This window comes from Hyperolius riggenbachi, chromosome 7 (assembly GCF_040937935.1).
Source record: "Hyperolius riggenbachi isolate aHypRig1 chromosome 7, aHypRig1.pri, whole genome shotgun sequence".
NCBI classification, from domain to species: Eukaryota; Metazoa; Chordata; class Amphibia; order Anura; family Hyperoliidae; genus Hyperolius; species Hyperolius riggenbachi.
This window is the reverse complement of record NC_090652.1, coordinates 117,595,205-117,622,523: the sequence shown is the minus strand read 5'-3', so window position 1 is coordinate 117,622,523 and position 27,319 is coordinate 117,595,205. Positions and strand designations below refer to the sequence as shown.

The 27,319-nt window shown below is 46.4% G+C and overlaps 1 protein-coding gene across 1 annotated transcript in view; it reads left to right on the top strand.

The window, feature by feature from the left end:
• Positions 1 to 27,319, top strand: part of LOC137525642 (parvalbumin beta-like) — a 208,042-nt gene that overhangs the window by 168,225 nt on the left and 12,498 nt on the right. Inside the window, exon 4 of the mRNA XM_068246794.1 lies at positions 3,153 to 3,259. Coding sequence (XP_068102895.1) covers positions 3,153 to 3,259 — 107 coding nt within the window. The remainder of the gene's footprint in view (positions 1 to 3,152; positions 3,260 to 27,319) is intronic.

Below are 27,319 nucleotides of genomic sequence, written 5' to 3'. Positions count from 1 at the left end.
GCTGCGCCAGGGCTGGATCTTTCAACAAGACAGCGACCCTAAACATTGCTCAAAATCCACTAAGGCATTCATGCAGAGGAACAAGTACAGCATTCTGGAATGGCTATCTCAGTCCCCAGACCTGAATATAATTGAAAATCTGTGGTGTGAGTTAAAGAGAGCTGTCAGACACAAGAGGCGGACACACGAAAAAAATGCCACACTGCAGAGCCTTGCGATGATGGCATTCTGGTGGTAACAGTAGAAGCTGGCTGACCCCAGGTGCGGATACATGCTGTTTACCACCAAATCCTTTCAAGCTCTCCCTGCTTCATACTCGTTTTCTGCTCCCTCTCTCTGTCTCCCATCTGAACTGTCCTCCTCTTGATCTCTTTTTGTGGGCACCCACATCACATCCATCGACACATCATCAGCATCAGCTGCTTCACTCGCATCTGACAACTCACAAAAGGCAGCTGCAGCTGAGACATCATCACACCTTATGTCCACCTGTATAATATTGCCTTACTGATTCATATCAGGTGTACTATCCTTATCTCCTTCATCTTCTGACAATAATGCTTGGGTATCACTAATTTTCACAAACTGATGTGTAAATAACTCCTCTGACACATCAAGCGAAGTGCCTGTGGTGGTAGTGGTGGTGGTGGGGCAAGTGGTACGTCATGGAGTGCCCATATCAGAGCAGGATGAGGATGGTGTGGCAAGAGGCAAGGTTCCTAGGAAAAGCAGTGGAAGATGGGGTGTGCTGCTGTGTAAGCCAGTCAATTACTTCTGTGGCATTTTGTGAGTTCAAGGTACGTGCCCTCTGCACACTGGGACATATAGCTGGGGTCACAGGAAATCACAGCAGCACAACCCAGTGGCCTGCCTCTGCCTGTCATTTTTTGTACACAATATTACAATAGCAGAAATAAACGCCCTGCCAGTGAGGAACTGATTGTCACTTCACTCAGGTGACAGATAGGTTTCTCCTGTATGCTACAATCACCATACAATATTGGGCCCTGACAGACAGTGAGGCTTTATACAGCGCAGACGTGAATAATAGATGACAGTATAATAGTGGTTATTCTGTTCTCTCAGGTGTGTTTTTTTTTTTTTGAGTGACACTTCGCTCTTGGGTAAGGTACTGTAGCACTAGCAGAGCTGTACACCTGTCTCCTACAACAGCTCAGGTGCTCTGGACAGTGGACACACAGAACAGCACCTTATCAAATCAAATCAAAGATAGCTTTATTGGCATGACCAAGCTTCAATACAGGCATTGCCAAAGCAAAGGGGAATGAGGGACATGGGATGGGGTGGGGGTGCAGTGAGTTAGCAGTTTGTGGACATTTGGGGGGGGGGGGGGAGTTTACAGTTCATTTATGCTCCTCTCAGTCTGTGGCATGCTGTGACATAGTGTGCAGCGATTGTCACTGTGGATTTCTCTTCTCCTAGTAGAATGCAGTGTTTTCTCTCATTCTCTAATGTGTGAAAGTCTGGAAATAGTTCCATCAGTTTCTTAAAGAAGGTTTTCCTGGTAGCGGTATATTTGGGGCAGTGCAGCAGGAAGTGATTTTCGTCCTCGAGGGTCTTTTGCTCACAGTGTTGGCACAGTCTCTCCTCCCTGGGTTTGTATTTCTGCCTGTGTCTCCCAGACTCTATTTCGAGGTTGTGAGCACTCAGTCTGTAGATGCTCAGGATTTTCCTCTCTTGAGGGTTATGAAGCTTTTCCAGGTATGGGGCTATTTTATATTCTCTCTGTAGGGACTGGTATATGGTTAGCTTTTGTGACTGTTTTATTTCATTGCTCCATTTATCTACATAGTCCTCTTTGCTCTTGGCTGTGGTGTGCTTTATCTGGGCTCTTGATGGGACTTGTAGATCTGAGTTTGGAGGGACCAGAGAGTTGACAACTTCTTTCAGGGCACAAGGCTTTTCTTGGTCTTCATTGTGCAGCATAGCTTTGTAGTGGGGCGAGTCAGGCCTGCTGCTCTGTAGATGGGCCCAGTAGGACAACACGCTCTTCTGTATCTCAAGCAGTAGTCTACCCAGCTCAGCAGGCATTGTTTGAGGCACTCCGATGGACCTGGAGAAAGTGTTTGCAGAATTCCAGGTGGAATATTTCTGGGGGGCTAGATTCCCATTTTGATTGATCTGGGTAGGTGATGGGGCCCCATATTTCGGTCCATAGAGTAGGATTGGGGTGATGACACTGTCAAAGACTTTCAGCCAGAGCCTCACTGCTGGTTTGAGGTGGTACAGTTCTTTCCTGATGGCATAGAACGTTCTGCAAACTTTGGCTTTCAGGGCCTCTATGGCTGATTTAAGACTTCCAGATTGGTTGATTTCCAGACCAAGGTAGGTATATTTATCAGTTCTGCTGATTTCACAGTCATTTAGTGTAAGGGATGGGCTCTGGGCTGACCTTGTGTTTTTCCTCTGGAACACCATGGTTTTAGTTTTCTACAGATTAATGGGGAGTGCCCATGTTGTGCTGAATTTCTCCAGGATTTCTAGGCTGTCTTGTAGACCTTCATTAGTTGGTGATAGCAGTAAGCGGTCATCTGCGTACAGTAGGAATTTCACTGTTGTGTCATGCAGGGTGAGTCCTGGTGCTGGTGAGGCCTCTAGGCCTGATGCTTTAACAATCCAAAAAAAAAAAACAGCACTTACAAAGGCTATTGGGTGATCAGGACGGTGACTAGTACTACCGTAGCAGCAAAAAACTGCACTGAAAACGCAGAACACAGGCCTAACTAACGCTATCCCTTTCAGCACAGCACAGCTCTCCCTAAACTGCTTCACACAGCACACAGACATACTATAAATTGGCTGCCGTGCTGGCCTTTTTATAAAGGGGTGTGATCCAGGAGGAAGGGATAGCTGATTGGCTGCAATGTGTCTGCTGACTCTGGGGTGAGGGATCAATTTTTGATCCATGATGATGTATGGGGGGGCGGATCTAGCGTGCCATGTGTTCGCCGGTGGGAGAACAGGCGAACAGACGTCATTTGCGGGTAACTGTCCGCCGGCGAACAGTTCGGGCCATCTCTATTGTTTAACCTGATTACAGAAAGTGCTAACCATTATTATATGTAAAGTTTCTGATTTTCTGCTTTCCACTGTGAGCCATGGCTGCTTACCTCTTACATTTTTTATGCCAGGTACTTCTTGAAGAGATTTTCAGCAGATGCCAGAGAACTGACTAGAGCTGAGGTGCAACCTATGATGAAGGCTAGCAACGCTAAGAATGGCAAGATGAAAATGAATGGTAAGAGTTATACATTTTTATTAATACTGATCAACTATTCTCCTAAACTGAAGAACTTTGAAGAACATAATTGATCCTGTAAACCTAGCCTAGATATGTTAAAAATGATGGCAAATTAGGTGGTAAAAGTTTAAACCCAAGCAGATAACAATGGGTGTTTCCTCACCTGATCAGTGCAGTACTTATTATTGACCTAATGACCAGGGGCGTAACTAGGCCCCACCGGGCCCACCTGCAGATTTTCTGAGCGGGCCCCCCCCCCCCCGGGCCCGCTCGCGGCCGTTTTGTGGGTGCTGGAGGGGTGGCAGCATGAGGGGAAAGCCTTGCCCACAGTCGGCGGGGAGAGGGGTAGTTCCCCCCTCTCCCTCACCTCGGGGCTCTCCCCTCTGCGCTCCCCTCCAGCTTGTAAGTGTCTGTGGGGCTGTGGTGGGCAGCGAGCGGCGGGCAGATACATACCTGCTTCCGTGCGTTCCATCGGAGACTTCTCCCTCTAGCGGCTGACGTCACTTCCGGAAGTGACGTCAGCCGCAAGAGGGAGAAGTCTCCGATGGAACGCACGGAAGCAGGTATGTATCTGCCCACCGCTCGCTGCCCACCACAGCCCCACAGACACTTACGAGCTGGAGGGGAGCACAGAGGGGAGAGCCCCGAGGTGAGGGAGAGGGGGGAACTACCCCTCTCCCCGCCGACTGTGGGCAAGGCTTTCCCCTCATGCTGCCACCCCTCCAGCACCCACAAAACGGCCCCGAGCGGGCCCCGGGGGGGGGGCCGGGCCCCCCCGCGGGCGCAGGGGCTGCAGGGCCTATTCCTACGCCCCTGCTAATGACCTTTAGGATATCTTAACTCCTGTAAGTACAAGGGTGCGTGTTGGTGCATATAGTTCCAACAGATCCACTGTGTACTTGGGTCACATGTGGTTTAGAGTCTTGAATGTCAGCAGGCAGGTTTTAAAATGGATTCTGCATTTTACTGGCAACCAGTGGAGAGTTTGCAGTACTGGGGTGATGTGTAAGCTGCAGGGGGCATGGACTAGGAGTTTGGCTGCTGCATTCTGTACTAGTTGTAAGGGGTGCAGAACCTTATCCGGGGATCCGACGAACAGGACATTGCAGTAGTCCAGGTGGGAGGATACAAATACATGAGTTCAGCCTCAACCAGCTGGTGTTCATCCTGTTTTGTAATTGCACTAGACAGGCATTGATGGATGCTGATGGGTCTTGTGGGCCAGGCTTGAAGGACAGATACAGTTGTGTGTCTTCCGCATAAAATGATACCCTTGGCCATAGTTCTGGACTATTTTGCCCACTAGGAGCATGTAGACTGCAAAAAGTAACAGTGATAGCACAGAACCCTGTGGGACTCCATAAGCAAGTGGCACTGGATTAGAGTAGTGGGTGCCCAGACACACTTCGTGTGTCCTGCCAGATAGAAAGGACTGAAACCAACTGAGGACAGTACCCCTTAGGCCACAGTAATTCTTCAATTGCTGGATTAATATTTTGTGATCCACTTGTAACGATTGGTGTCAGCACACAGAGAGAATCTGATTATTGATGATCTGCAGAATCATCAACAATACAGACGTATACCTGATTATGGATGATCTGCAGAATCACCAATAATACAAGTATGACTAACCTCTGGACACCTAATGAAGTGTAAGTGTTTGGTGCAACTGTAGGCTATCTCCCAAGAGGCGGGAGACAGAGATACTTTGGCCAGAGACCACCTGAGGAGCAGGTGGCCCTCGGCTATGCAGAGACTATCTCCTAATAGAGGGGATAGAGATAATCTGGCAGCCAGTGATTCCCTGGTAAACTGGTAATCAGACTGTACTGCAGCCAGGGGACTCCTATGAGATAGAGGCCACTGGCTGCACTGCAGGAAGGACTCACTGAGGAGCAGGAGGTCCCTGCAGCTAACTGACACTTGGTGGAATAGTGTCACGGATAGTACAGACAGGCTGAACACTCAAGGAATGAGTGACACCCAGAAAGGTCGGGCAACTGGTAGACAGATAAAAGCACAATCCTAGTCTGGGGTGTGAGGTCCTTGGTCTCGACACCCTGGAACTAGTCTAAGGAATAACACAGTGTCCTATACTTGGGTGTGAGGTCCTTGGTCTCAACACCCTGGAACTGGTCTAAAGTATAACACAGCAATGACACAGTAATCCTAAGCTTGGGTGTGAGATCCGTGGTCTCAACACCCTGGAACTGGTCTAAAGTATAACACAGCAATGACACAGTAATCCTAAGCTTTGGTGTGAGGTCCGTGGTCTCAACACCCTGGAACTGGTCTAAAGTATAACACAGTAGTTACAAGAGCGTAATCTGGCTAAGTGTGAATTCCCAGGTCCACCTGGTTCTAACACACTGTGGGATCTGACTGAGGTCTGAGTGCTCACACGTAAATATTCGCAACGGCAGACAACCAGCAACTGACAAGCAAGATCTATATATACTTGCAGTGCTGTGCAGCTCCGCCCGAGCCACTCAGCCAATCCAGAGTCCAGCTGGGATCTGCTGATGGGCCTGATCAGCTGATTCCCCTTCTGCTGGCATAAAGGTCCTGTCTTCTGGCACGCGCACGGGTAGCTCTCCATCTGTGTGCACTAGAAGGCTCAGACAAACCAGACGCATGCTGCTGTGCGGAAACCGCCGGTCTGAACGCGGAGACAGCCGCCCCGCCGCCAGACTGCGCGGCGGCATCTCCGCTATTCATTACACCACTGTATCAAAAGCTGCAGAAAAGTCAAGGAGAATCAGAATTGAGCACTCACCCTTGTCTCTTGCTGTAAGTAGATCATTCATTACTGGGGCTAGTGCCATTTCAGTGCTGTGCCTTTTCCTGAATCCTGACTGAAAGGTATTAAATATGTAGTTATCTGAAAGCCTGGCTTCTAGCTGGTTGGCAACTAGGGATAGTCGGAATGCCAATTTCCGATTCCGCGGTAAATCCACATTCCGCCATTGCTAATTATCGATTCGGCTTTCCGCTACCAATTTCCGCATTCCAATGCGGAATTTCCGACGGAAATCGCAGAAATTTCACCCAACTTTAACATTGATTTTCTCAAAAACTATAAGGTCTTTTTGAAAACTGTTTTTTTCCTCTTGTTCAGAAGATTCTGTTTAATAAACCCTGAAAATTTGGTGTTTCTAGGACTTACGGGGGCTTTGCTATTAACCACTAAATTCGGCAGATTTTTACTGTAATGTAAAATGCAGAAAATAGGCAGATGCAGATTTTCTGCGTTTTACATTACGGTAAAAATCCGCCGACTTTAGCGGTTAATAGCAAAGCCCACTTAAAGAGGAACTGTAACCTCCTATTGTACTCAGCACCAGTGTGTACATCATGCCCACTTTATAGGGGAAAAACAAGTATCTCCTAGTAAAATAATATACATTTACTTAGTTTCTGTAGCTTTAACCAGTAAGCCACGCCCACCACACTAGCTGCCTCCGCGGATGTATAATAATTAGCCTACTCTCAGTGCCTTCTGGGTAGTGACGTTTAGAAACGTCACAAGCTCTCTCCTGGTGTTTGGGGGAAAAAAAAAGTCTCCTTCAACAAGAGACAGGCAGCAGAGTGAGCCAGCCACGCCCCCAAATCTCGTTCAGTGCCAGCAGCTTTCAGGAGAGTGAGCAGCGTGTATCTAGCAGCCTGCTCACTCATCCACTGTCCTCCTCACTGTTTCTCTCCCACAGGCATGACAGGTAATCTCCAGCATCTGATAAAATGTATACAGTGTGAAAACGCTGCCTGTCTGATGCATCTGGGGGAGGGGGAGAGAGGTCTGACTTCTGAGCCTGAACTTTTTTTTACTTTGAGTTCAGAAACAAAGCAGAGAGCAGTGCAGACTCAGTGACAGGCTGCCAGCATGCTTTACACTGCTGTGTCTCCTGTGCTTTGCTTAGAAAGTAGTAAAAGTGCAGAGCTAGAAGTCAGACCTCTCCAGCTGTCCCTTATTTATGCCTTAAAGGAGTCCTCAAGGGAATTGAAGGAAAATAAGTGCTACTTACCCGGGGCTTCGTCCAGCCTCAAGCTCCCAGCATGTCCCTTGGTGCAGCTCTGCGATGAGCCGTTCGCTTGTGAAGCTTTCCGGTCCCCGGCGATGACGTCAGGCCGACCAGGAGGTACTGCACCTGCGTGAGGGGTGCTGTCAATCACCGCCACGTGGACCGGAGCATACTGCAGAGGCGCAGAACTACTACGCCTGCGCAGTACGCTCCGGTCCACGTGGCAGTGATAGCGACGCTCACGCAGGTGCAGTACAGGCTGACCTCCTGGTCAGCCTTCGTCCTGGTCAGCCTGGACGAAGCCCCGGGTAAGTGGCACTTATTTTCCTCATATCCCTTGATGACTCCTTTAAAGAGAACCTGAACTGAAAATAAAAAGTAAAAAATACCATACACAGATCATACTTACCTCCTGTATACTCCTCAATCTCTTTCTCCTCTCCTGCGTCCCATTTGTCCACTGTGATCAATTAAATTCTCCATCCTCCATTTTAAAAATGGCCATTACCCCTTAACAGCTTCCTGGTCAGCACACTGTTAAACTGTAATATCACACCACTTGAGCCATAGGGAAACATGGACATTACCTTGCACATTCAGTTGTAACTGACAACTGCTGATATATAACTGACAGCAACTGGTATATTTCAGTTCTGACAAAATATTGTCAGAACTGGAAGGCATCATTGTAAGAAGAAAATGGTGAGCTTCTGAGAGGAACTGACGGTGAGGTTAGTATTCAATATTCATTTGCAGCTACGTCATGTGTTTATTTTGACACAGGATTAGACTGTGAGCTCCTCTAAGGACAGTCAGTGACATGACTATGTACTCTGTAAAGTTCAGCAGAAGATGTTAGTGCTATATAACTACATAATAATATGGTAGATCATTACATTATGACTATGGTAGGATTAGATTGTGATATTTTTATTAAAAAATAATCAAAGAAAAATGCATTAGCATACACATAAATAGTAATAAAAGTATGCACATCAAAAAGAAATATTACACAAGGATATTTTCCTTAGAGATATCAATCACATCAAAATATATATGGCCCATAGGAAAAAAAAAGATTGTCAAGGAGATACACATACATACTCAATCATACTAAAACAGGACTAAACCCACCACAACAGCAGCAGCAAAAAAAAAAAAAAAAAAAAAAAAAAAAAAACACACAACAGCACCTACATTACAACAATCACGCAAATAAAAGCACCAACATAAAGTTACACACACCGCTCATACAGTCAACTATGGAACTTTTACGTCCATAAATTAGAATACAGAGGACTAAAGACAAACAAGGAAACAAGACTAAATAAAAAAAAAGACCACATGACAGTGCAAAAAAAAAACAAATAAAATGAAAAAATAATAAAACCTCAACCAAAAACATATACGAGGAAACACAAAGGGATAACTCCTTTGTGTTTGCGGCCTATCTTCAAAAAATTAAACAAAAAAAGTCAAAAAACTACAGTGGAGTAGTAAGAGACAGAAAAGACCCATCACCAAGAGAGACTTCGCTAGGTCAAGGAGGCCTGATGTTCTGCCACGCCAGAACCCAAGCCCCTCTTCCCAGCTTACGCCTCTCCAAGTACCGAATTTGCCCGACCTCACCGAGTATGTTGCTCACCACCACCTGGACAGGCAAGATTTTTTGTCTAATAGCTAAATCACACCGTGCTAACCAAGTGTAGCGCCTAACCACTAAACTGACTATATATAAAGTGCACAAATCATAACCCTGGCGTTGGTTGAAAGCTCCATATGCCCACTCAGCATAACTAAGATGCTCCAGAAATGGGATATTGAGGGCCCCACCCACCTGTTTATATACCTCTATATTGAAAGGACACGACAACAGGAAGTGGTCCATGCTCTCCTCAACAGTGCACCCCTGTCGAGGACAAACACGCTCAACCACACTCCTGCATCTCATGTTCCCCCCAACATAAAGTTTGCCCTGGAAAGTAAGCCAGGCGATGTCCCACAATTTGTTCGGAATTCGCGACGAGTTAAGCACTCGTAATCCCTCCTCTAAGATTGTGCCTGGGCAATCTCTCAGGGCCAGTGTGTCATGACAATAAGAATCTATCACCCGGACCAAGAGGGCTTTCCTCTCGGCCGATCTGATATCTTCCACCGTCAATCCCCACTGCAATAATTTCTTCATACAAGGCATAACGTAGGCCGGAAGGTAGCCATGGCGTGCTCTCAAATTTTTCACTGGGCCTCCGCTCTTCCAACTCGTAAGGAAAGGCTCACACCAGGTCTGAAAAATACTAACCCAACTAGGCGGGCTCTCTGCAAGCATATTACCAACGTTGTACTTAATGAAAATCAGAGAGAAAAAAACAATCGGGTTGACCATCCCTAGGCCACCCTCCCGCCTAGTTTTGAAAGTAATGTTCCTGCGTACATGGTTGAGCTTGTTCCCCCAGAGCATCTGGAAGAACAAGCCGTTGATCCTGGTATACAGGGATGCTGGCAAAATTGCAACGTAGCTGACATATAACATGATTGGAACCAGATAGGTTTTGATCAAGTCAACCCTTTCTCTAAGAGTTAAACTCCAACTCTTCCAACGCACTACTTTTGCGCTGACATCCTCTAGTTTGCTTTCCCAATTTCGTAGGCCATAATCGCCTGGGCCGAATCTGATGCCAAGGATTTTTATTTCGGGTTGAGGCACAGGGAAGGAACCTGGAAGTTCAAAGGATTCTCCATCCTTTCCCATCCAGAAAGTTTCACTTTTATCTGAATTGATCTTTGAACCTGATGCCAATGAGTACTCAGTGATCTCTTCGGCAACCACCAACGCCTCCTCTGCCCCTGAGATCACTACAGTAACATCGTCAGCATATGCCAACACCTTCAGAGGCGAGACACCAGGGACACCCCCCGGAACTCCACCAAGTGTGCCGCCATCTAGCCTCCTCACGAAGGGGTCAATGGCAAACACATATAGCAGAGAACTCAGAGGGCAACCCTGGCGGACCCCAGAACTCACCTCAAAAGGCTGGCCGACCCATCCATTGATGAGCATGAAACTTTCAGCCCCTTTGTATAATGTCTGTAGCCAATTAACAAAACCTCCCGGCAAACCATAAACGCAAAGCAGACGCCACAGATACTTGTGATTGACTCGATCAAAAGCCTTTGACTGATCCAAAGTCAGCAAGTACTTTCCCCAACCTTCAGCCCTGCACCGTTCCAGGACTTCCCGGACAGCCAATAGTGCTGAGAGTGTGCTCCTACCTGAAACAGAACAGTGCTGATGGCAGGAAAGCATATTCGTTACCTGGGACAGACGCCAGAACAAAACTTTTGCCAGGATCTTCCTGTCGATGTTGAGAAGGCTGATGGGACGCCAATTCTCAATCATCTCAGGATCGCGACCTTTTGACAAGAGAATAACCGCAGATTGTCTCATGGAGGGCGGTAACTGGCCCTCAGCAAGACAGTCGTTAAAAACACCAGCCAATTGAGGAGCCAAGATGGGTGTGAAAGCCTTGTAGAATTCAGCCGTCAACCCATCCGGACCCGGGGTCTTTTTCGGTGCGAGACCACCAATGGCCTTCGCGACTTCTTCTACAGTAATTTCTCCTGTCAAATTTGAAGCAGAAACATTCACATTTCCCAAACCCGGTGTAGAAGCCAAGAAATCCTCCATCCTCGTTTGGTCAAGTGGCTTCTCTCCAAGCAGATCAGCGTAAAACTCTCTAGCGATGGACAAGATCCCTGACCTGGACTTTGCCAGGGACCCCGATCCATCTCTGAGACCGTTGACCGTTTTAAGCGCTGAACTCTGTTTGTAACTCTGGTAAGGGTCAGGCGAGTGGTATTTTCCATGATCCCTCTCCAGAATCAAAGAAGCCAGCCGGTCGTACTGCTGCTGCTTGAGGCGAAGTTTGACCTCAGAGATCTCCCCCGGATCTCCGCCCTCAGAAACGAGAACGTTTAACCTCTTCCTTAGTTGTTGGTAAGCAATGTTTTTATCAATACTTCTACTTAATGCTAGACCCTTGAAAAATTTAATCACACGCTTTTTGACTAGTTCCCACCACTCAGACCTACTGTTAAAACAGTCCAGGATGGAAACCTGTGCATGAAAAAATTCCTCAAAAGATTGTCTTACTTTCCTTTCCAGCAGCAGGGACGAATTCATCCTCCAAATACCTCTACCTCTGGGAGGAGCATCTGCAGTATTCAAGCACACCGATAGGATAAGGTGATCCGAGAATTCCACTGCCAACAGCCCTGGGGCTGAAGTAGTGAGACCCTCAGAAACAAAAAACCTATCTATTCTACTTCTATGACTACCTCTAGTAAACGTGAAACCCGTGAGATCCGGTGAATGTCGAATGTGTACATCCACCAGATCAGCCTCACTAACCAGTCTAACTAAATACCTACTATCAATGTCTACCCGGTCCCTGGTACTTGACCTGTCCCTAGCCCTAGTAACGGTGTTGAAATCACCACCAAGGATAACCGGGTAGGCACAAAAAAGGAAAGGCCTGATCTGTGTGAAAAGGCGTTTTCTCTCCCCTCTGGACTGAGGGTGGGCATAGATGTTGATAAGCCTGAGGTCCTGCCCCCTCACACAGATGTCTAAGACCAAACACCTACCCAACTCTACTTCAATTACCCGCCGGCATGTTACCATATCAGTTCTAAAAAGAACTGCCACACCACTGCCAGGCTCTCCCGCAAGAGACCAAAAACTCAGACCAGCCCTCCAGTCCCTCTCAGCCAGCCAGAGGTCAGCCGTAGAGGTGAGTCTAGTCTCCTGCAGGAAAAAAATATCAGCATCAAAGCTGGCCAGAATTGAAAAAGCCAATTTTCGAGCTCTGGGATTTTTAATGCTGGCAACATTGATTGTTGCCAACATGAGTGGTGGGGGAGCAGCCATCAGGATAATTGAAGTTTCCCTTTGTGTTTCCTAGACAAAGGACAAGAAAGAGAAATAAAAACACAACATCTATACAACAAAGAACATCAGACAGTATCTCCTTGATCAGGTGGTGGCCCACCCACTTCCATGGCCTCTTCTTCTGAAGAAAGGTTTTCACCTTGGTCAAGAGGTAAGGCCTCAAACCTATTAGACAATTTGATGTCAGATCTTTTACGAGTAGCTTCAGCTCTCGCTAAATCTCTTAATTCGGCAACTGTTTTGCCCTTCTTTTTAACTTTTTTTAGTCTGTCCTCTGGATAGTCTGGATCATCCCGGGCACGAGGATCTTCTGCCCGAGAGTCACAAGACACCCCAGACGACGGATGAAAAAGAAAATCAGATTTAGGTTTGGATTGAGGAGTAGGTTGGGATGAGGAAAGGGATCTTGGAAGGGAGTGGGAACGGGTGTGAGGATGGGATGGGGTAAGGTTTGTGGTTTCTCCAGAAGAGGTAGAAGGCACAGGCTGCCTACAGCCTCTGCCCCTCGAACCCCTCTGAGTTTTGGGCTGTTGCCCAGTGGCAGAAGAGCCAATGGCACCTCCTGCTGCATCCCTAACGTGATACCCTTTCACGGGTCCAGCCTTCGCTGTGGCCGTGCCGACCTGAATGTCAGAGGAAATAGACACAGGAGGACTAGGTAGGACTGACTTGGAAGGGAACACATTGGAAGCTGACAAAACAGAAACATCAGGAATAGCTTGGGCAGACTCACACCTTTCCTCTTCCATTGAGGCCAGCACGGCTTTTTTTAACTCCGAGGGCATCTGCCACCAGGAATTCGGACACTCTGTATATGGGTGGCCCATCTCAAAACAAAAATTACATTTAATAGCCTTACATTCTTTAGCAGAGTGTCCAAATTCCTGGCACAAATTGCACCTCGGGTTAGGACAGCTACTGGCGAAATGGCCCCTCCTACCACAACGGTTGCAAGTCCTGGGCTGACCGGGGTAAAATACAGTGATTCGATCTCTCCCTATCAAAGATGACTGGGGAATATGGGCGACCACCCCATCCTTAGTACGTAATTTGATGGTCACCTCATATTCCCCCCACCATATCCCCATGTCATCCAGGACTCGCTGTGGAGGGGCCATGACGTCAGAGAAGTGCTGGACCCATGCCAGAATATCACGTACAGGGATACTTTCATTCATGGTCACAACATGGGCTTTTTTGATTAAAGACTGTCTGGATAATGGGATTACTGTAAACCCATGCCATTTATTATTTATTGTATCTTTGAGTCTTTCCTCCATAAAAGAATCTAGCCCATGTTGTGACATGAAACTTATGTCATAATAAGCAGGAGAATCCCCTGGAGCTAAAATGGCAAATAAATCAACTGGCTTAAACCCCATGTCTAGAAGAAAAGATACAAAAACTTTTTTATTGGGAACTACCCCTTCACTATCCCATTTAAGACGTACTACATTCCTTCTTCCTGGCATGCCGGTTTCTAATTGCATCTCCAGGGGAGCTGGAACTCTTCTTCCACTGGGCACACTTCTGGCAGCCTTAGCATAGGACAAAGGTTTTGTCTTTTGAGTTTGATTATCCGGAAGAACAAGAGCTGCCGGACCCGAGGGTGGCCCGAGGGGCGGGAAATCTCCACCCCTGATTACACCCACCAAATCCGGCACCTCCAGTGCAACAGACTCTACAGGTTTCTGCATATTTGCACTTGCTTCAGCTTTTTCTATATCTTGCAGAACTTGAAGGCGCTTTGGAATGTGATTTTTACAAGCTTCTTTAACTGTCTCAGGGGCATGTCTACCTAATCCTATTATTGACTCTGCAAAGATTTGCTTCCCCGATTGGTCGTGCCAGAGAATCCTGTCACCTGTAATAATAAATCTCTGGCCACCTGCCCTAAAATCAGCTTGTAAACCAATATCCGGATCACCCGCACCTACTGTATGGATCTTCTCAAATTTACCCCCGCATTCTAGCGTATGGATCATAACTTCATCTGAGTGACCGTCTAAGATAATAAACCTTTTCTTTTCAATTCTATAAATCATATCAAATGAGCAAAATTCTGTGATAATATCTTCTAAGATTACCTCAGGTGGTTCCACAAAATCTTCTTCTAACACATCCTCATCCCCTAACATTTCTCTACGGCAAGCTATTCTCTTTTCCCTGCGCTCTAAAAAAGGTTTTTTTTCAAACATTTTGTGTAATGTCGTAATTCTGTTTAAAGAGCCTTTTTTATATCGGTCTTCATTTGGAATCACTTGTTTACTCATGGAAATATCACTGTTTATGATATTCACACTTCCTTCATTACCTACAGAGTCAATTACCACACTTTCAGTATCAGATAACACCATATCATTTTTAACAGACTTATTGTGACCTTTGTGTTTTTTCTTCTCAGACTTTTCTTCTGCTGAAGAAGAAAGGACACTTTTTGTACTTTCACCTGCTCCACCAGTAGGGGGAGCTTCTTCCACTAATCTGGCTCTCTTCCCTTTAACAATTACTTCATAAGTAATGGAAGTATCACTATTAAGATTCACATTCTTATCATCGACATTATTTTTTCGCATATTAACATTATTCCCAATAGGGAGCGCTGGGCAATCACCATAAGGCTCAGAAACATCCAGGCTACCATTGTCTATGCCCATAGATTCAACCACCTTCAAACTTATGGCAACATTTTCATCTCTTAAATTAATCAAACTTTCTTTAGGAGATATCTCCTCCTGCTGGCTAGACAAGCTTTTATTATCACAATTGGAAATGTCACTTTCCGTTCGTCCACCAGGCAAACCCTGCTGTGCAGAAACAGAACCACACATAGCCCCGCCCACCACATTTGCATGCTCAGTAAGCTTTTTCTCACCATTAGGGAGTAGGCTTAGAGTTTCCTTCTCATGCATGTTAACGTCCTCAGTCAGAAGTTCACCTGTGACCACTTCCTGTTGGCAGTTTTTGACTTCCAGTTCACTGGAGGAGCCTTCTTCTCGGCTTCCTTCGCCTCTCCCAGCACCATTTTGATGGGGAAACACATTGGGCACAAGCTCTACTCCAGCAACCGGCTCCACAAGCACAGGGACATCCTCCGTAGGCATGATTTGCGCTCCAACTTGCACAAACGCAGCAGACTCCTCTAGACCACCAGGGCAAGTTTTTATAAGACAGGGATCCTCCTCTCTGCGTCCTCCAGCACTGTCAGCGCCATCTTGGAGCTCCCCATCTGCAGCCATCTCTGCCTTTGCAAGGTAAGCTTCTTCTTCACTTTGCTCACTTTCTTCTACAACTCCTTCATTGTCGCTCCTTACACCTTCACCATCGGCACCTATGTCCCCAGAGGCACCTTGTGGATTGGCACCCCCAGTTCCTCCAGCACCAACGGCAGATGCCCGGGCAAGACTCTCACACTCCATGGCCTTTCTCTGGGCAATCCTCATGGATGTCCTCCTGATCACCCCACTGGCACCCTCCACACCCACACCAGAGCTCCCAGGGGCACTTTGATTTGTAGCACCACCGGTCACCCCAGCATGAGTGACAGATGCCTGGGTGGGGGTCTCACTCACAAACATCACCTCGTCAGTCATTAGGTCTTCCTCCATAGCATGGGTAACCCGTCTCATGCTTTGCACAGAGTCTTCCTCTCCATTTTCCTCCTCCACCTCGCTGTCCAGGCCCTCCACTGGCACGAAGGGCTTGAAATTTCTCTGGCATCGCAGTCTCTCCGCGAACTGGCCACCATTCTCTTCCAGCTGCTTTAGGTATGACTTTTGCACACTGTATTTATTCCTTATCTCCACCAGCCTCTTATCTGCTTGCAGCAAACCGTTGTTCCACGACACACCGTATTTGTGCTTGATTTCAATAAAGCTTAACTTTAGCCTTGTGAGTTCTGTGTTGCAGATATTCACAGCCGTTATCCACTCCACAACATCATCCGCGACAGCTCTGCCAGTCACGTTTCCCCCCTCCAGGTAAGCTAGGCTAGGGGGGGTATGAGCCGGCTGCTCCATTACCGGAGCAGCCGGCTAGCACAGGGAAGGACCCTGCAAGGCCTAGGCCTTAGACAGGGGCCTCAAGTCCAATGCTGCCCAGGAGTCAAGCTCTGAAATCGGACTGAGCAATCAAGCTGAAGAGCCTCCTCTGGAACTCCAGGAACTCCCTCACACACAACCTCACACCTATGGTAGGATTAGATTGTGAGCTCCTCTGAGGACAGTCAGTGACACGACTATGTATTCCGTAAAGTGCTGCAGAAGATGTCAGTGCTATATAAATACATAAAAATAATATGGAAGGACATTAGACTATGACTATGGTAGGATTAGAGTGTGAGCTCCTCTGAGGACAGTCAGTGACATGACTATGTACTCTGTAATGTGCTGCAGAAGAGGTCAGTGCCATATAAATACATAATAATAATAATAATAATATGATAGGACATTAGACTATGACTATGGTAGGATTAGACTGTGAGCTCCTCTGAGGACAGTCAGTGACATGACTATGTACCCTGTAATGTGCTGCAGAAGATGTCAGTGCTATATAAACACATAATAATAATATGGTAGGACATTACACTATGACTATGGTAGGATTAGATTGTGAGCTCCTCTGAGGACAGTCAGCGACATGAATATGTACTCTTTACAGTGCTGCAGATGATGTCAGATGAGTGTGCTCTTCAGGGCCCATTCACACTGGGGCGATTCGTAGGCGGTTTCTGCAGATTAAAGTGCTTGTGTAATCCCAATCGCTCAAAAATCATGAAAATGTAGTCAAAAATATGCTTTTGCTGCAAAAAAAAAAAAAAAATCACAGCCGCAAAACGCTAGCGCTAATTGCCAGCATTTTGTGATCCCCAGTGTGAATGGGCCCAATATGTCCTACTCTGATGGCTGGCTCTGCAGACTGCTCCAGCATCACTACAGTACAAAGCTCTTGGGGATTTGGGGTGAAAAGGCTGGAGGCAGGGTGCTGTACTCAAGACCCTGCAGAATACTGAATAGGGACTGTCTACAAATCTTTGTATTTCTTATCAGTGGACAAGCAGATGCAGTCATTAGCACAATTGTGCAGGGGGGAGAAAGCTTATAATCAAATCAGATTAAAATCACGCCGCCAAGTGCATGGCTGATTGACAACGCAACCAATTTCAGGCTGATATTTGGGCACATGAGTCAATCGGAAATGCTGCAAATTGGCTATCGTGGTTGGTCGGGTGCATGGCGGTAAAAGGCAAGCGATATCGGGGTGAGTGACGAAACTCCTGGTGCTATGTGTGTATGTGTATTTACACATTACCTGTCCTGTGTCCCAGTGACCGCCCTCTTCTGAATCCGCTGCTACACTTCCCATACTTGCTGCCGGCACATATCTCGCTGGCGTGCGTGTGCGACGTTACGCTGGCCGGCATTTATAGGGAGGAGCGGTGGAAGACAGACACAGGACAGGTAATGTATAAATACACATACATGTACATACATTTATACACAGAGGAACAGCGGCGGGATCTGCCGATTTCCAGGAGATTTCATGCTGAAATTGATTGGGAATCGGACTGTGGTGTATGAGCAGCTGACAGATCTCTCTCTAATCAGATTCGATTAGAGAGAGATTTGTCTCTTGGTCGAATCTGCCCATCATTGCCTGATGTATGGCTAGCTTTAGTTTTCAGTCTCTCAAGACATGGAAAAGAAACTTTTTTTTCCTGGACTGCCAGAAAATTTACAGTGCCTTTGTAGACAGCTCTGTGCTTCAGGGCCCTTTTCCACTGCAAAACGCAACTACAAATGCATTTGCGTTTCCCCAATTTTGATGTTCGTTTTGTGCGTTTTTTATGCGTTTGCAGTCTCCGTTTTTCTGATTGGCAAATGGCAAGTGTTGTCTTGAAAATAGATACTGGTGGTTAAATCAATACATAACGCAAAACACATTTCTATGCGTTTTTCATGCATTCCTATACTTTACATTGAAACACAAAACGCATCATAATTGCACAGACATGGGTTTGCGTTTTGTAAAAACCGGAACGCAGCAGTGGAAAAGGCCACCCAAGATTCTTATTTTAAACAAGCTGCACTTCAGAATCAGCAAACGCATGCGTTTTGCGTTTCTGGCAAAAACGCAGCTAGTGGCCCTTATGCTGTAATGCCAGTGGTTTGAAACGCCTCTGCTATTCAGCTATATTACAATACGCTAATCAGCATCTCCAGCTCATTCCCTGTCTGCTTCTGTTTACACATGTGCATATTATACTTCCTGGGCTTCTGCAAATTATGTCAGTTAGGAAAAAAAAAAGGTTGGGGAAGGAGGGTGTAACAACCTTCACTGTGGGCGTGTTTTCAACTGCTGGGATGAAGAAAAAAAAACTTGCTACTCCTGCCAGTAGTAAACAGGGATCCTCCCATGCTGCCTATGGCATTTTTACAGCACCTTGCTGACAGGGTTACGCGATTTATTAGTCAATCCTTCTAATCTATATACTTAAATCACTGTTTTATACTGCTTTTTAAGGAATATTTATTCCTCCTTACAGTTCCTCTTTAAGTCCTAGAAACACAAAATTGTCAGGGTTTATTAAACTGAATCTTGTGAACAAGATGCAAAAAAAAAGTTTTCAAAAAGACCTTATAGTTTTTGAGAAAATCGATGTTAAAGTCGGGTGGAATTTCCGCAATTTCCGGCAGAAATTTCCGCAATTTCCGGCGGAAATCCGCATACCGAACTTGCATTACTGATTTCCGCATTCTGATGCAGAAATGCAATTTCCGATCGGAATTTCGGAAATTGCATTTCCGCGGAATCCGAATGAGCATCCCTATTGGCAACTGTTTTCTTGATAACTTTTGATATTAACGGTAAGTTCACCACAGGTCTGTAGTTGGCCACAGAATCAGGATCCAGGCAGTGAAGGTTTCTTCCAGAGGGGTTTTAGGATTGCTTTCTTTAAGGCAGCCATACACTGGTCGATGTGCCATCAGATCGACCAGCTGACAGATCCCTATCTGATCGAATCTGATCAGATAGGGATCGTATGGCTGCCTTTACTGCAAACAGATTGTGAATCGATTTCAGCCTGAAACCGATCACAATCTGTTCAGCTGCTCCTGCCGCCTGTCCCCCCCCCCCCGTATACATTACCTGATGCTGGCTCCCGGGCGTCTTCTCTGCATCTTCTCAGCGCTGCACCCGCTCCATCCCGGCGCTTCCTGTGTCACTCCGTGACCAGGAAGTTCAAATAGAGCGCCCTCTATTTGAACTTCCTGGGTCACTGCAGTGACACAGGAAGCGCCGGGATGGAGCGGGTGCAGCGCTGAGAAGATGCAGAGAAGACGCCCGGGAGCCCGCATCAGGTAATGTATTTTTCATCGGATCGGCCGCCGCTAGCGACGCGCACTTAACCGCGGGTGATCGAGGCGAGGGTAATTTCCCGCACGGCGCGATCGACGGACCGATCCGATTTCGGGAGGAAATCGGATCGTCGGCGGCGTTTACCGCGAACGATTGGCAGCAGATTCGATCCCAGGATCGAATCTGCTGTCGAAACGGCCGGGAATCGGGCCAGTGTATGGCCACCTTTAGTTTCCGGGTATAGCCCACTTTGCAAGGGGCACTGAGTTATTTTGTGTAGTGCTGGTCTGATTAACTCTCAGCACTGCATTAAGGGGTCAGTGCGGGTTACAGTGCGGGATACAGACCCAGAGCTTTGCGTGACTTGCTTGTCCAGCATATGATACATCGGCTGTGTGCAGGGGGAGGAAGAGAAGCGGAGGCACGGGCGATGATCCCCGGACGGACTTCCGCGTTCAGCAGCGTCTCACGTGACGCGTTTCATCATGACCCACGTGACTTCTTCAGACGTGACGTGAGACGCTGCTGAACGCGGAAGTCCGTCCGGGGATCATCGCCCGTGCCTCCGCTTCTCTTCCTCCCCCTGCACACAGCCGATGCATCATATGCTGGACAAGCAAGTCAGGCAAAGCTCTGGGGAGCTCGCCCAGAGACGGCGACATAGGCCATGAGTCATCTATTGCTGCCAGAATAGGTCACGTGAGTGCCAACGCTATTTGAAAGGACAGTGTTGCAGGGGTTGAGGTTAGACACAATCTGTGTCTGTAATGAGAGCGTATGCTTATTGCAGAGGCGTGTATTTTGCTGCATATACACACGGGCTGATGTTTCCTAGCTGAAGTCTTCCGCTGTTGTTTGGATATATCTGTTTTCCTGGGCCTGAAGAAACAATTATTAGGCATGCATGCGTAGTGACTACAGAGGAGTGCACTCCAATACACACGCCATCATCCCAGATGTCAGCTAGCCCCATCAGTGGTTTTATTGGGAGGGTATATGTTGTGTATGTCAGTGTGTGTCTATGCGCCGATTGTTTTTTGATATTAAAATAAACATATACATATTTTTCACCAGCCTAGAGCTCCCCATACCTTCTTTATTTGATTACTAGCTGTAGTAAAACACTGATGCAGGGAAATAGCAAACATGAAGATGGCAGTTGTACTGGTTGCTGTTTAGCAATTAGATGTCAGGTGAACAGCAGGCTGGAGCCAGTGAGCTTATGCAAGCAAACATGAAATCTAGCAGGTTTCTGAAGATAGTGAAGCCAAGTCAATCATGTTACATAAGGAGTTATGAATCCCATTCCACAATTTAAACCTTCTGTTAATGTCTTGAACATTTTCATAAATTTGTACTCAGAAATCTTTCTTGCTTGTTCATTTTTGAAGTTACCCTTAAGAATAAGCACTTTTAGATCTTGCATGCTGTGTCCTGGTTCACTGAAGTGTTGGCCCACTGGTGTGTCCATTTTACCCTCATTAATTTTAAAGCGGTGATGGTTCATTCTTGTGCGCAGTTTTTTTCCTGTTTCTCCTATATAGATTCCTCTTGAGGGGCATTTCATGCAACGTATCATGTATATGTTACGGCCAGAACCCGAAGTTTGGCCAGAACTAGAAGTGGCCGGCCACTTCGGGTTCTGGCCGGCCAATGCGCGAACTGGCCGCTGCGCTGCGGCCAATGTGAGAAATGAAACAATTCCTGTAAGGTTTAATGTGATGTTGTGGCCGCAGCGCAGCGGGGGCAAAAAATGTATCACACATCTTTACTTTATTCAATGGCATTAAGCCGCCCGGCTTTTTCCTCTGCCTCTCTCTCCTCCCCCCCCCCCGCCTCTCTCTCCCCCCTTCTCTTATGGGCACAGCCGGGCGGGGACACGCGTGTCCAGGAGAGTCGTTCCTCGCGGCAGGAGAGCAGAGCGGGGAGGCTGCAGACATTGCTTCTGCCAGCACCCGCTCTGCAAGAACGGCAGGATTCCCCTGCCGCGACGAACGACTCCGGAGGGACACGCGTGTCCCCGCCCGGCTGTGCCCATAAAGAGAAGGAGAGAGAGAGGCGGGGGGGGGGGGGGGGAGGAGAGAGAGGCAGAGGAAAAAGCCGGGCGGCTTAATGCCATTGAATAAAGTAAAGATGTGTGATACATTTTTTGCCCCCGCTGCGCTGCGGCCACAACATCACATTAAACCTTACAGGAATTGTTTCATTTCTCACATTGGCCGCAGCGCAGCGGCCAGTTCGCGCATTGGCCGGCCAGAACCCGAAGTGGCCGGCCACTTCTAGTTCTGGCCAAACTTCGGGTTCTGGCCGTAACATATACAACATTGGATGATTCACAGGAAAATTGGTCTGATATTTGATGATATTTGTGTGAGTTTGGTATTTGTATTTGGCTTGTGCACAAGATATAAGGGCAGGTCTCACACCTTGCGTTATTGCAGGGTAATGTGCCTGGAGTTTCTGGTGTAGATAATGCACTTCTGATAATCATTTGTCTCAAATTGGGAGGTTATGTGAAAGCAAGAATTGGTACATCAGGAAAAACATCTTTCAGACGTTTGTCTTTATGAAGTATCGGTAGCAGGGCTTTCGATATCTTCCTCAGTGTCTTTAATCTTGGGTTGTAGGTGACCACTATTGGGACTCTGTTGTTTTCAGTCTTTGGGGTGTACTTCAATAGTTCCTCTCTAGATTTTAAAGTTGCTCTGTGTATTTGATCATCAACGATTCGTGGATTATATCCCTGATCTATGAATATATTACGTAGCGACATAAGTTGTCTGTCTCTGTCCTCTGAAATAGAACATATTCGGTTATACCTCAGAGCCTGGCTGTAAACAATAGATTTTTTGGTGTGTTCCTGGTGGAAACTATTCCACTTGAGGTAAATATGCCGGTCAGTTGGTTTACGGTAGATGGATGTTTCTAAAAATCTATCTTGTATATAAATTGTAGTATCCAGGAAACTGACATGGGAGGATGAAAAGTTGAGAGTTAACTTAATGTTCTTGTGGTACTCTGAGAAGTTTTTGTGGAATCTGATTAATTCTTCCTGTGATGCTGTCCAAATTAATAGGATATCGTCTATAAATCTGAAGTAAGCCCATGGTTTAATTTCACAAGTTGAAAGGAAGTTTTCCTCCAATCTGGCCATAAATACATTTGCACACTGGGGTGACACCCTACTTCCCATAGCACTGCCCATTGTCTGTAGATATACATCATTCCCAAATGAAAAATAGTTATGAGTTAGTATACATTTGATAAGTTGTAGTGTGGGCTCTGTTGGTAGACATTCAACTGAAGGAAATGTTGGCAAGCTGCAATACCGTCCTCATGTGGAATGTTGGTATAAAGGGATTCAACATCCATTGTACCCATGGCAGTCAATTTGTTAAGAAGGTCAGTGGTGTCCTGGATGTAGCTGGCTGTATTCCTTACCATGGGTTTAAGAATGTTTTCTACCTAGCCAGATATCTTTTCTGTTAGTGTCCCCAAACCAGAGATGATAGGTCGATTTGGGTTTCCTTCTTTGTGTATTTTTGGTAAGATGTAGAAGGTGCCTATTTTCGGATTATCTGGTATTAATGTAAGTATGTTAGATGATACTGAGGAAAGATCATTAAGCATATTCTTCAATTCCCTTGAGTATTGTAGCGTGGGGTCTGTTTCTAGTCTTTTGTAGAAGGTGTTGTTGGAGAGCTGTCTGTTTGCCTCTTGAACATTGGTGGATTTATCCAAAATCCCTACAGCTCCTCCTTTGTCAGCTGGTTTAATTACTATGTTGTTATTGCTTTTAAGGTTCAGTATTGCTTTCCTTTCTTGAGTGTTGAGGTTGTAGCGTGTCTGTATTTGCTTGTCCACTTGTAACGATCGGTGTAGCACAGAGAGGATGTGATTACCGGTGATCTGCAGTATCACTGGGAATACAGATATATACCAGATTATAGGTGATCTGCAGTATCACCGATAATCCGATATACAAACTAACCTCTGGACACCTGAGTAGAGTGTTTGGCGCAAACAGTAATAATGAGAGGACTGGGCCTCAAAGCAGTAAGGAGTACTGCACAATTCCTTCAGGAGTCTCCCGGAGGGAGGAGTAAGGCAGAGAGAAGGAACGACAGAACGAAAGTGACACTCAAGAGGAAGTGTCACTATCAGGACTGGGAACCGCCTCTAACAGTAAGGTCGGTTCTCGAGGTCAGACAAGCCAGGTTGTAAACACATGGACAGACAAGGTACAGATTCAGAAGGCAGAAGCGGAGTCTAAAGTACAGGCAGGGTCGGCAACAGGGTATCAGATATATCGGGGTACAGAATCAGGAGGCAGGTGCGGAGTCTAAAGACGAGCCGGGGTTCGGCAACAGAGTATCAGATATAGCAAGGTACAAGATCAGAGTTCAGAAGAATGGTCAGACAGGCAAACAGGTCATAACAGATAATCACAATCAAACTAGTACTTTAAACTATCAACAGAATCTAGCTAAGTGTAGGATTACAGCTCCAGCTGGTCCCGGCACACTTTGGGATCTGCCTAAGGTCTGAGTGCTACCACGTTGTGTTCGCAACGCCAGACAACCAGCAACTGAACAGCCAGCAGTATATATACACAGGCATCTCTCCAGCACCTCCCTAAGTGCTGGACCAATGAGATGTGGAGCCAGTGTCAGCTGACCAGCCTGGTCAGCTGACTCACTTCTGGCTGTCATATAATCCCTGCCTCAGTGCACGCCCGCGCGTCACTCTAAGCCTAGAGGGACTACGTGTCCCAGCCACACCAGCACCGCTCTGCGGTGCCTCAGCAATGGGGCCATGCGCGCTAACCGCCGCGTCCAACGCGGCGGTTTCTCCGCGCTCCGCCATGCCCCGTATGGAGACAGCCGCCTCACACTGAGTGGAGGCGGCTGCCTCTCCGTGCTCCACCATGCCATGTGCGGAAAGAGCCGCCTCCCGCCGACTCATGGCGGCGGCTCTTCCGCGTTTCTTTACACCACTATCTCCAATTTGATTCTTTTCCTGAAGTTGTCAATATATTCTTCTAATTTCTTGTTCCGCCCTGATTTTGGTGTCCAGGTAATGCTCTTTTTGGTTTTGCTATTTGAAGGTTCTGTGTTTTCAAATGATGAATAATTAGGTCTGTTGTGAAAAAATTATTTTAGTCGTATCCTCCGAAAAAATTCTTCCATGTCACTACAAAATTCTGTTTCATCAAATCTTTTGGTGGGGCAAAAAGTGAGTCCTTTAGATAGAACAGCTAATTCAGTCTTGCTTGGGTTATAGCTGGACAAGTTAACCACAGGTAAAAGTTTGGCAATTTTAGGCTCTGAGTGGGGTTCACTTGTATCATTCTCTAGAATGTTTGCAGCTTTGAGTCTAAGGCTGTCGAGTTTCTTTTTCTTGTTTTGAATTAAACGGTGCTGTATTTGTTTGTAGAATTTCTGTAATGTAGATTTAAAGGGACTCTGTAACATGAAAAAGATCCCCTGGGGGGTACTCACCTCGGGTGGGGGAAGCCTCCGGATCCTAATGAGGCTTCCCACGCCGTCCTCTGTCCCACGGGGGTCTCGCTGCAGCCCTCTGAACAGCCGGTGACAGGCCCGACTGTAATTTCAATATTTACCTTTGCTGGCTCCAGCGGGGGCGCTGTGGCTGCTTTCCTCTCCGAACTACATGGAAATACCCGATCTCAGTCGGGTCCGCTCTACTGCGCAGGCGCCGGAAACTTGTGCCTGCGTAGTAGAACAGACCCGACGGCGATCGGGTATTTCTGTGTAGTTCGGAGCCGACAGCCATCAGAGCGCCTGCGCAGGAGCCAGGAAGGTAAATATTACGTCACGGCTGCACGGAGGGCTGCAGCGAGACCCCCGTGGGACAGAGGACGGCGTGGAAAGCCTCATTAGGATCCGGAGGATTCCCCCACCCGAGGTGAGTACCCCCAGGGGATTTTTTGAGGTTACAGATCCTCTTTAAGGCTTTCTGATGATGGTCCTTGCATTGTAGAATAGAGTAAATGTAGATTATCTTGGGTAATTCTCTTCTTGCTGTAACAAACCAGATGAGATGATTCCTGATCCTTTCCGCTGTTCTGTAGCAGAGTTGCTGTGAAAAATGGGTGTTGAAGGTATGCTGAATTGGGTTTCTGATAGTAATACCTTTTGGGATCAGATTTTCTCTCTTGCACTTTGATAGAAAAAAGATGTCACTGTCCAGTTGTGCCAATTTCTTCAGTAGGGTTTTACATTCCAAATGCAATGTAAAGCAGAGAATTCTTCCCACCTTTCCCTGGAGAATATGGTTGGGGGTTTTAGGCATGAAGGATTGCAGAGTGTGGGAAATCATTGAACAGCTCTGTTGTTGGCTGAAGATATTTTGTGCGAGATGAAGTCTGATTTTTTTCCAATGACTGCATGCGCACAGTAACAGATAAGGTATGGCCCTGAAGTCTGTAGCTACACCATTGAAAATAATCACACTATTCTTGTATATTTTAAGGCTTAATATTTTTATTACTGCGTGCTGCATGAAATGTCACCCCTGTTACAGTGGCTTGCAAAAGTATTCGCATCCCTTGAAGTTTTCCACATTTTGTCATATTACTGCCACAAACATGAATCAATTTTATTGGAATTCCACATGAAAGACCAATACAAAGTGGTGTACATGTGAGAAGTGGAACAAAAATCATATATGATTCCAAACATTTTTTTACAAATAAATAACTACAAAGTGGGGTGTGCATAAATATTCAGCCCCCTGAGTCAATACTTTGTAGAACCACCTTTTGCTGCAATTACAGCTGCCAGTCTTTTAGGGTATGTCTCTACCAGCTTTGCACATCTAGAGACTGAAATCCTTGCCCATTCTTCTTTGCAAAACAGCTCCAGCTCAGTCAGATTAGATGGACAGCATTTGTGAACAGCAGTTTTCAGATCTTGCCACAGATTCTCGATTAGATTTACATCTGGACTTTGACTGGGCCATTCTAACACATGGATATGTTTTGTTGTAAACCTTTCCATTGTTGCTCTGGCTTTATGTTTAGGGTCGTTGTCCTGCTGAAAGGTAAACCTCTGCCCCAGTCTCAAGTCTTTTGCAGTCTCCAAGAGGTTTTCATCCAAGATTGCACTTTAAAGTCAAAATAATTTGGTATCCAGTGTATATGTATATAAATGTATCAAATTTATTTATTCAATAGTGATTAAACAATTAAAATTAGGATATCAGGAACAAGGGAAGGATAAAGGGTAGATAAAATCAATTAGAGATTTGGCGGAACTACAAATACCTCATTGCTGGCCAGCTTACAATATCACCAACAGACATACGCTTCACACATACTCATGCATGACACTGTCCAGAGATGTAGATCTGCTGCAATTAATGTATGCGCCTTTGGCTCCTCCTTAGTGAGGCACTCTTCCTTATTATGGCACTCTATAGGGTATCAATAGCATATATACATGCAGTCAAAAGCAGTCCAAGGAAGCCAAGCATGTTAGCATTTGATCAGTTAGTACATTTAGCTCATGCAAGTGATATCTTCTTGTGCTAGCACATTGATAGGCAATGTAGTTAGTAGTTAGAAGCAGTCCACATCTCATACATTAATATATTGCAGAGTTGTGCAGGTATCTCACCACCTCGTCTATTGTCGTGGCACCTCTCTTATACCGGTTGCTTGATCGATGCTTCAACATACGCGTGAAGTGTTGCGGCTGAGCGGCG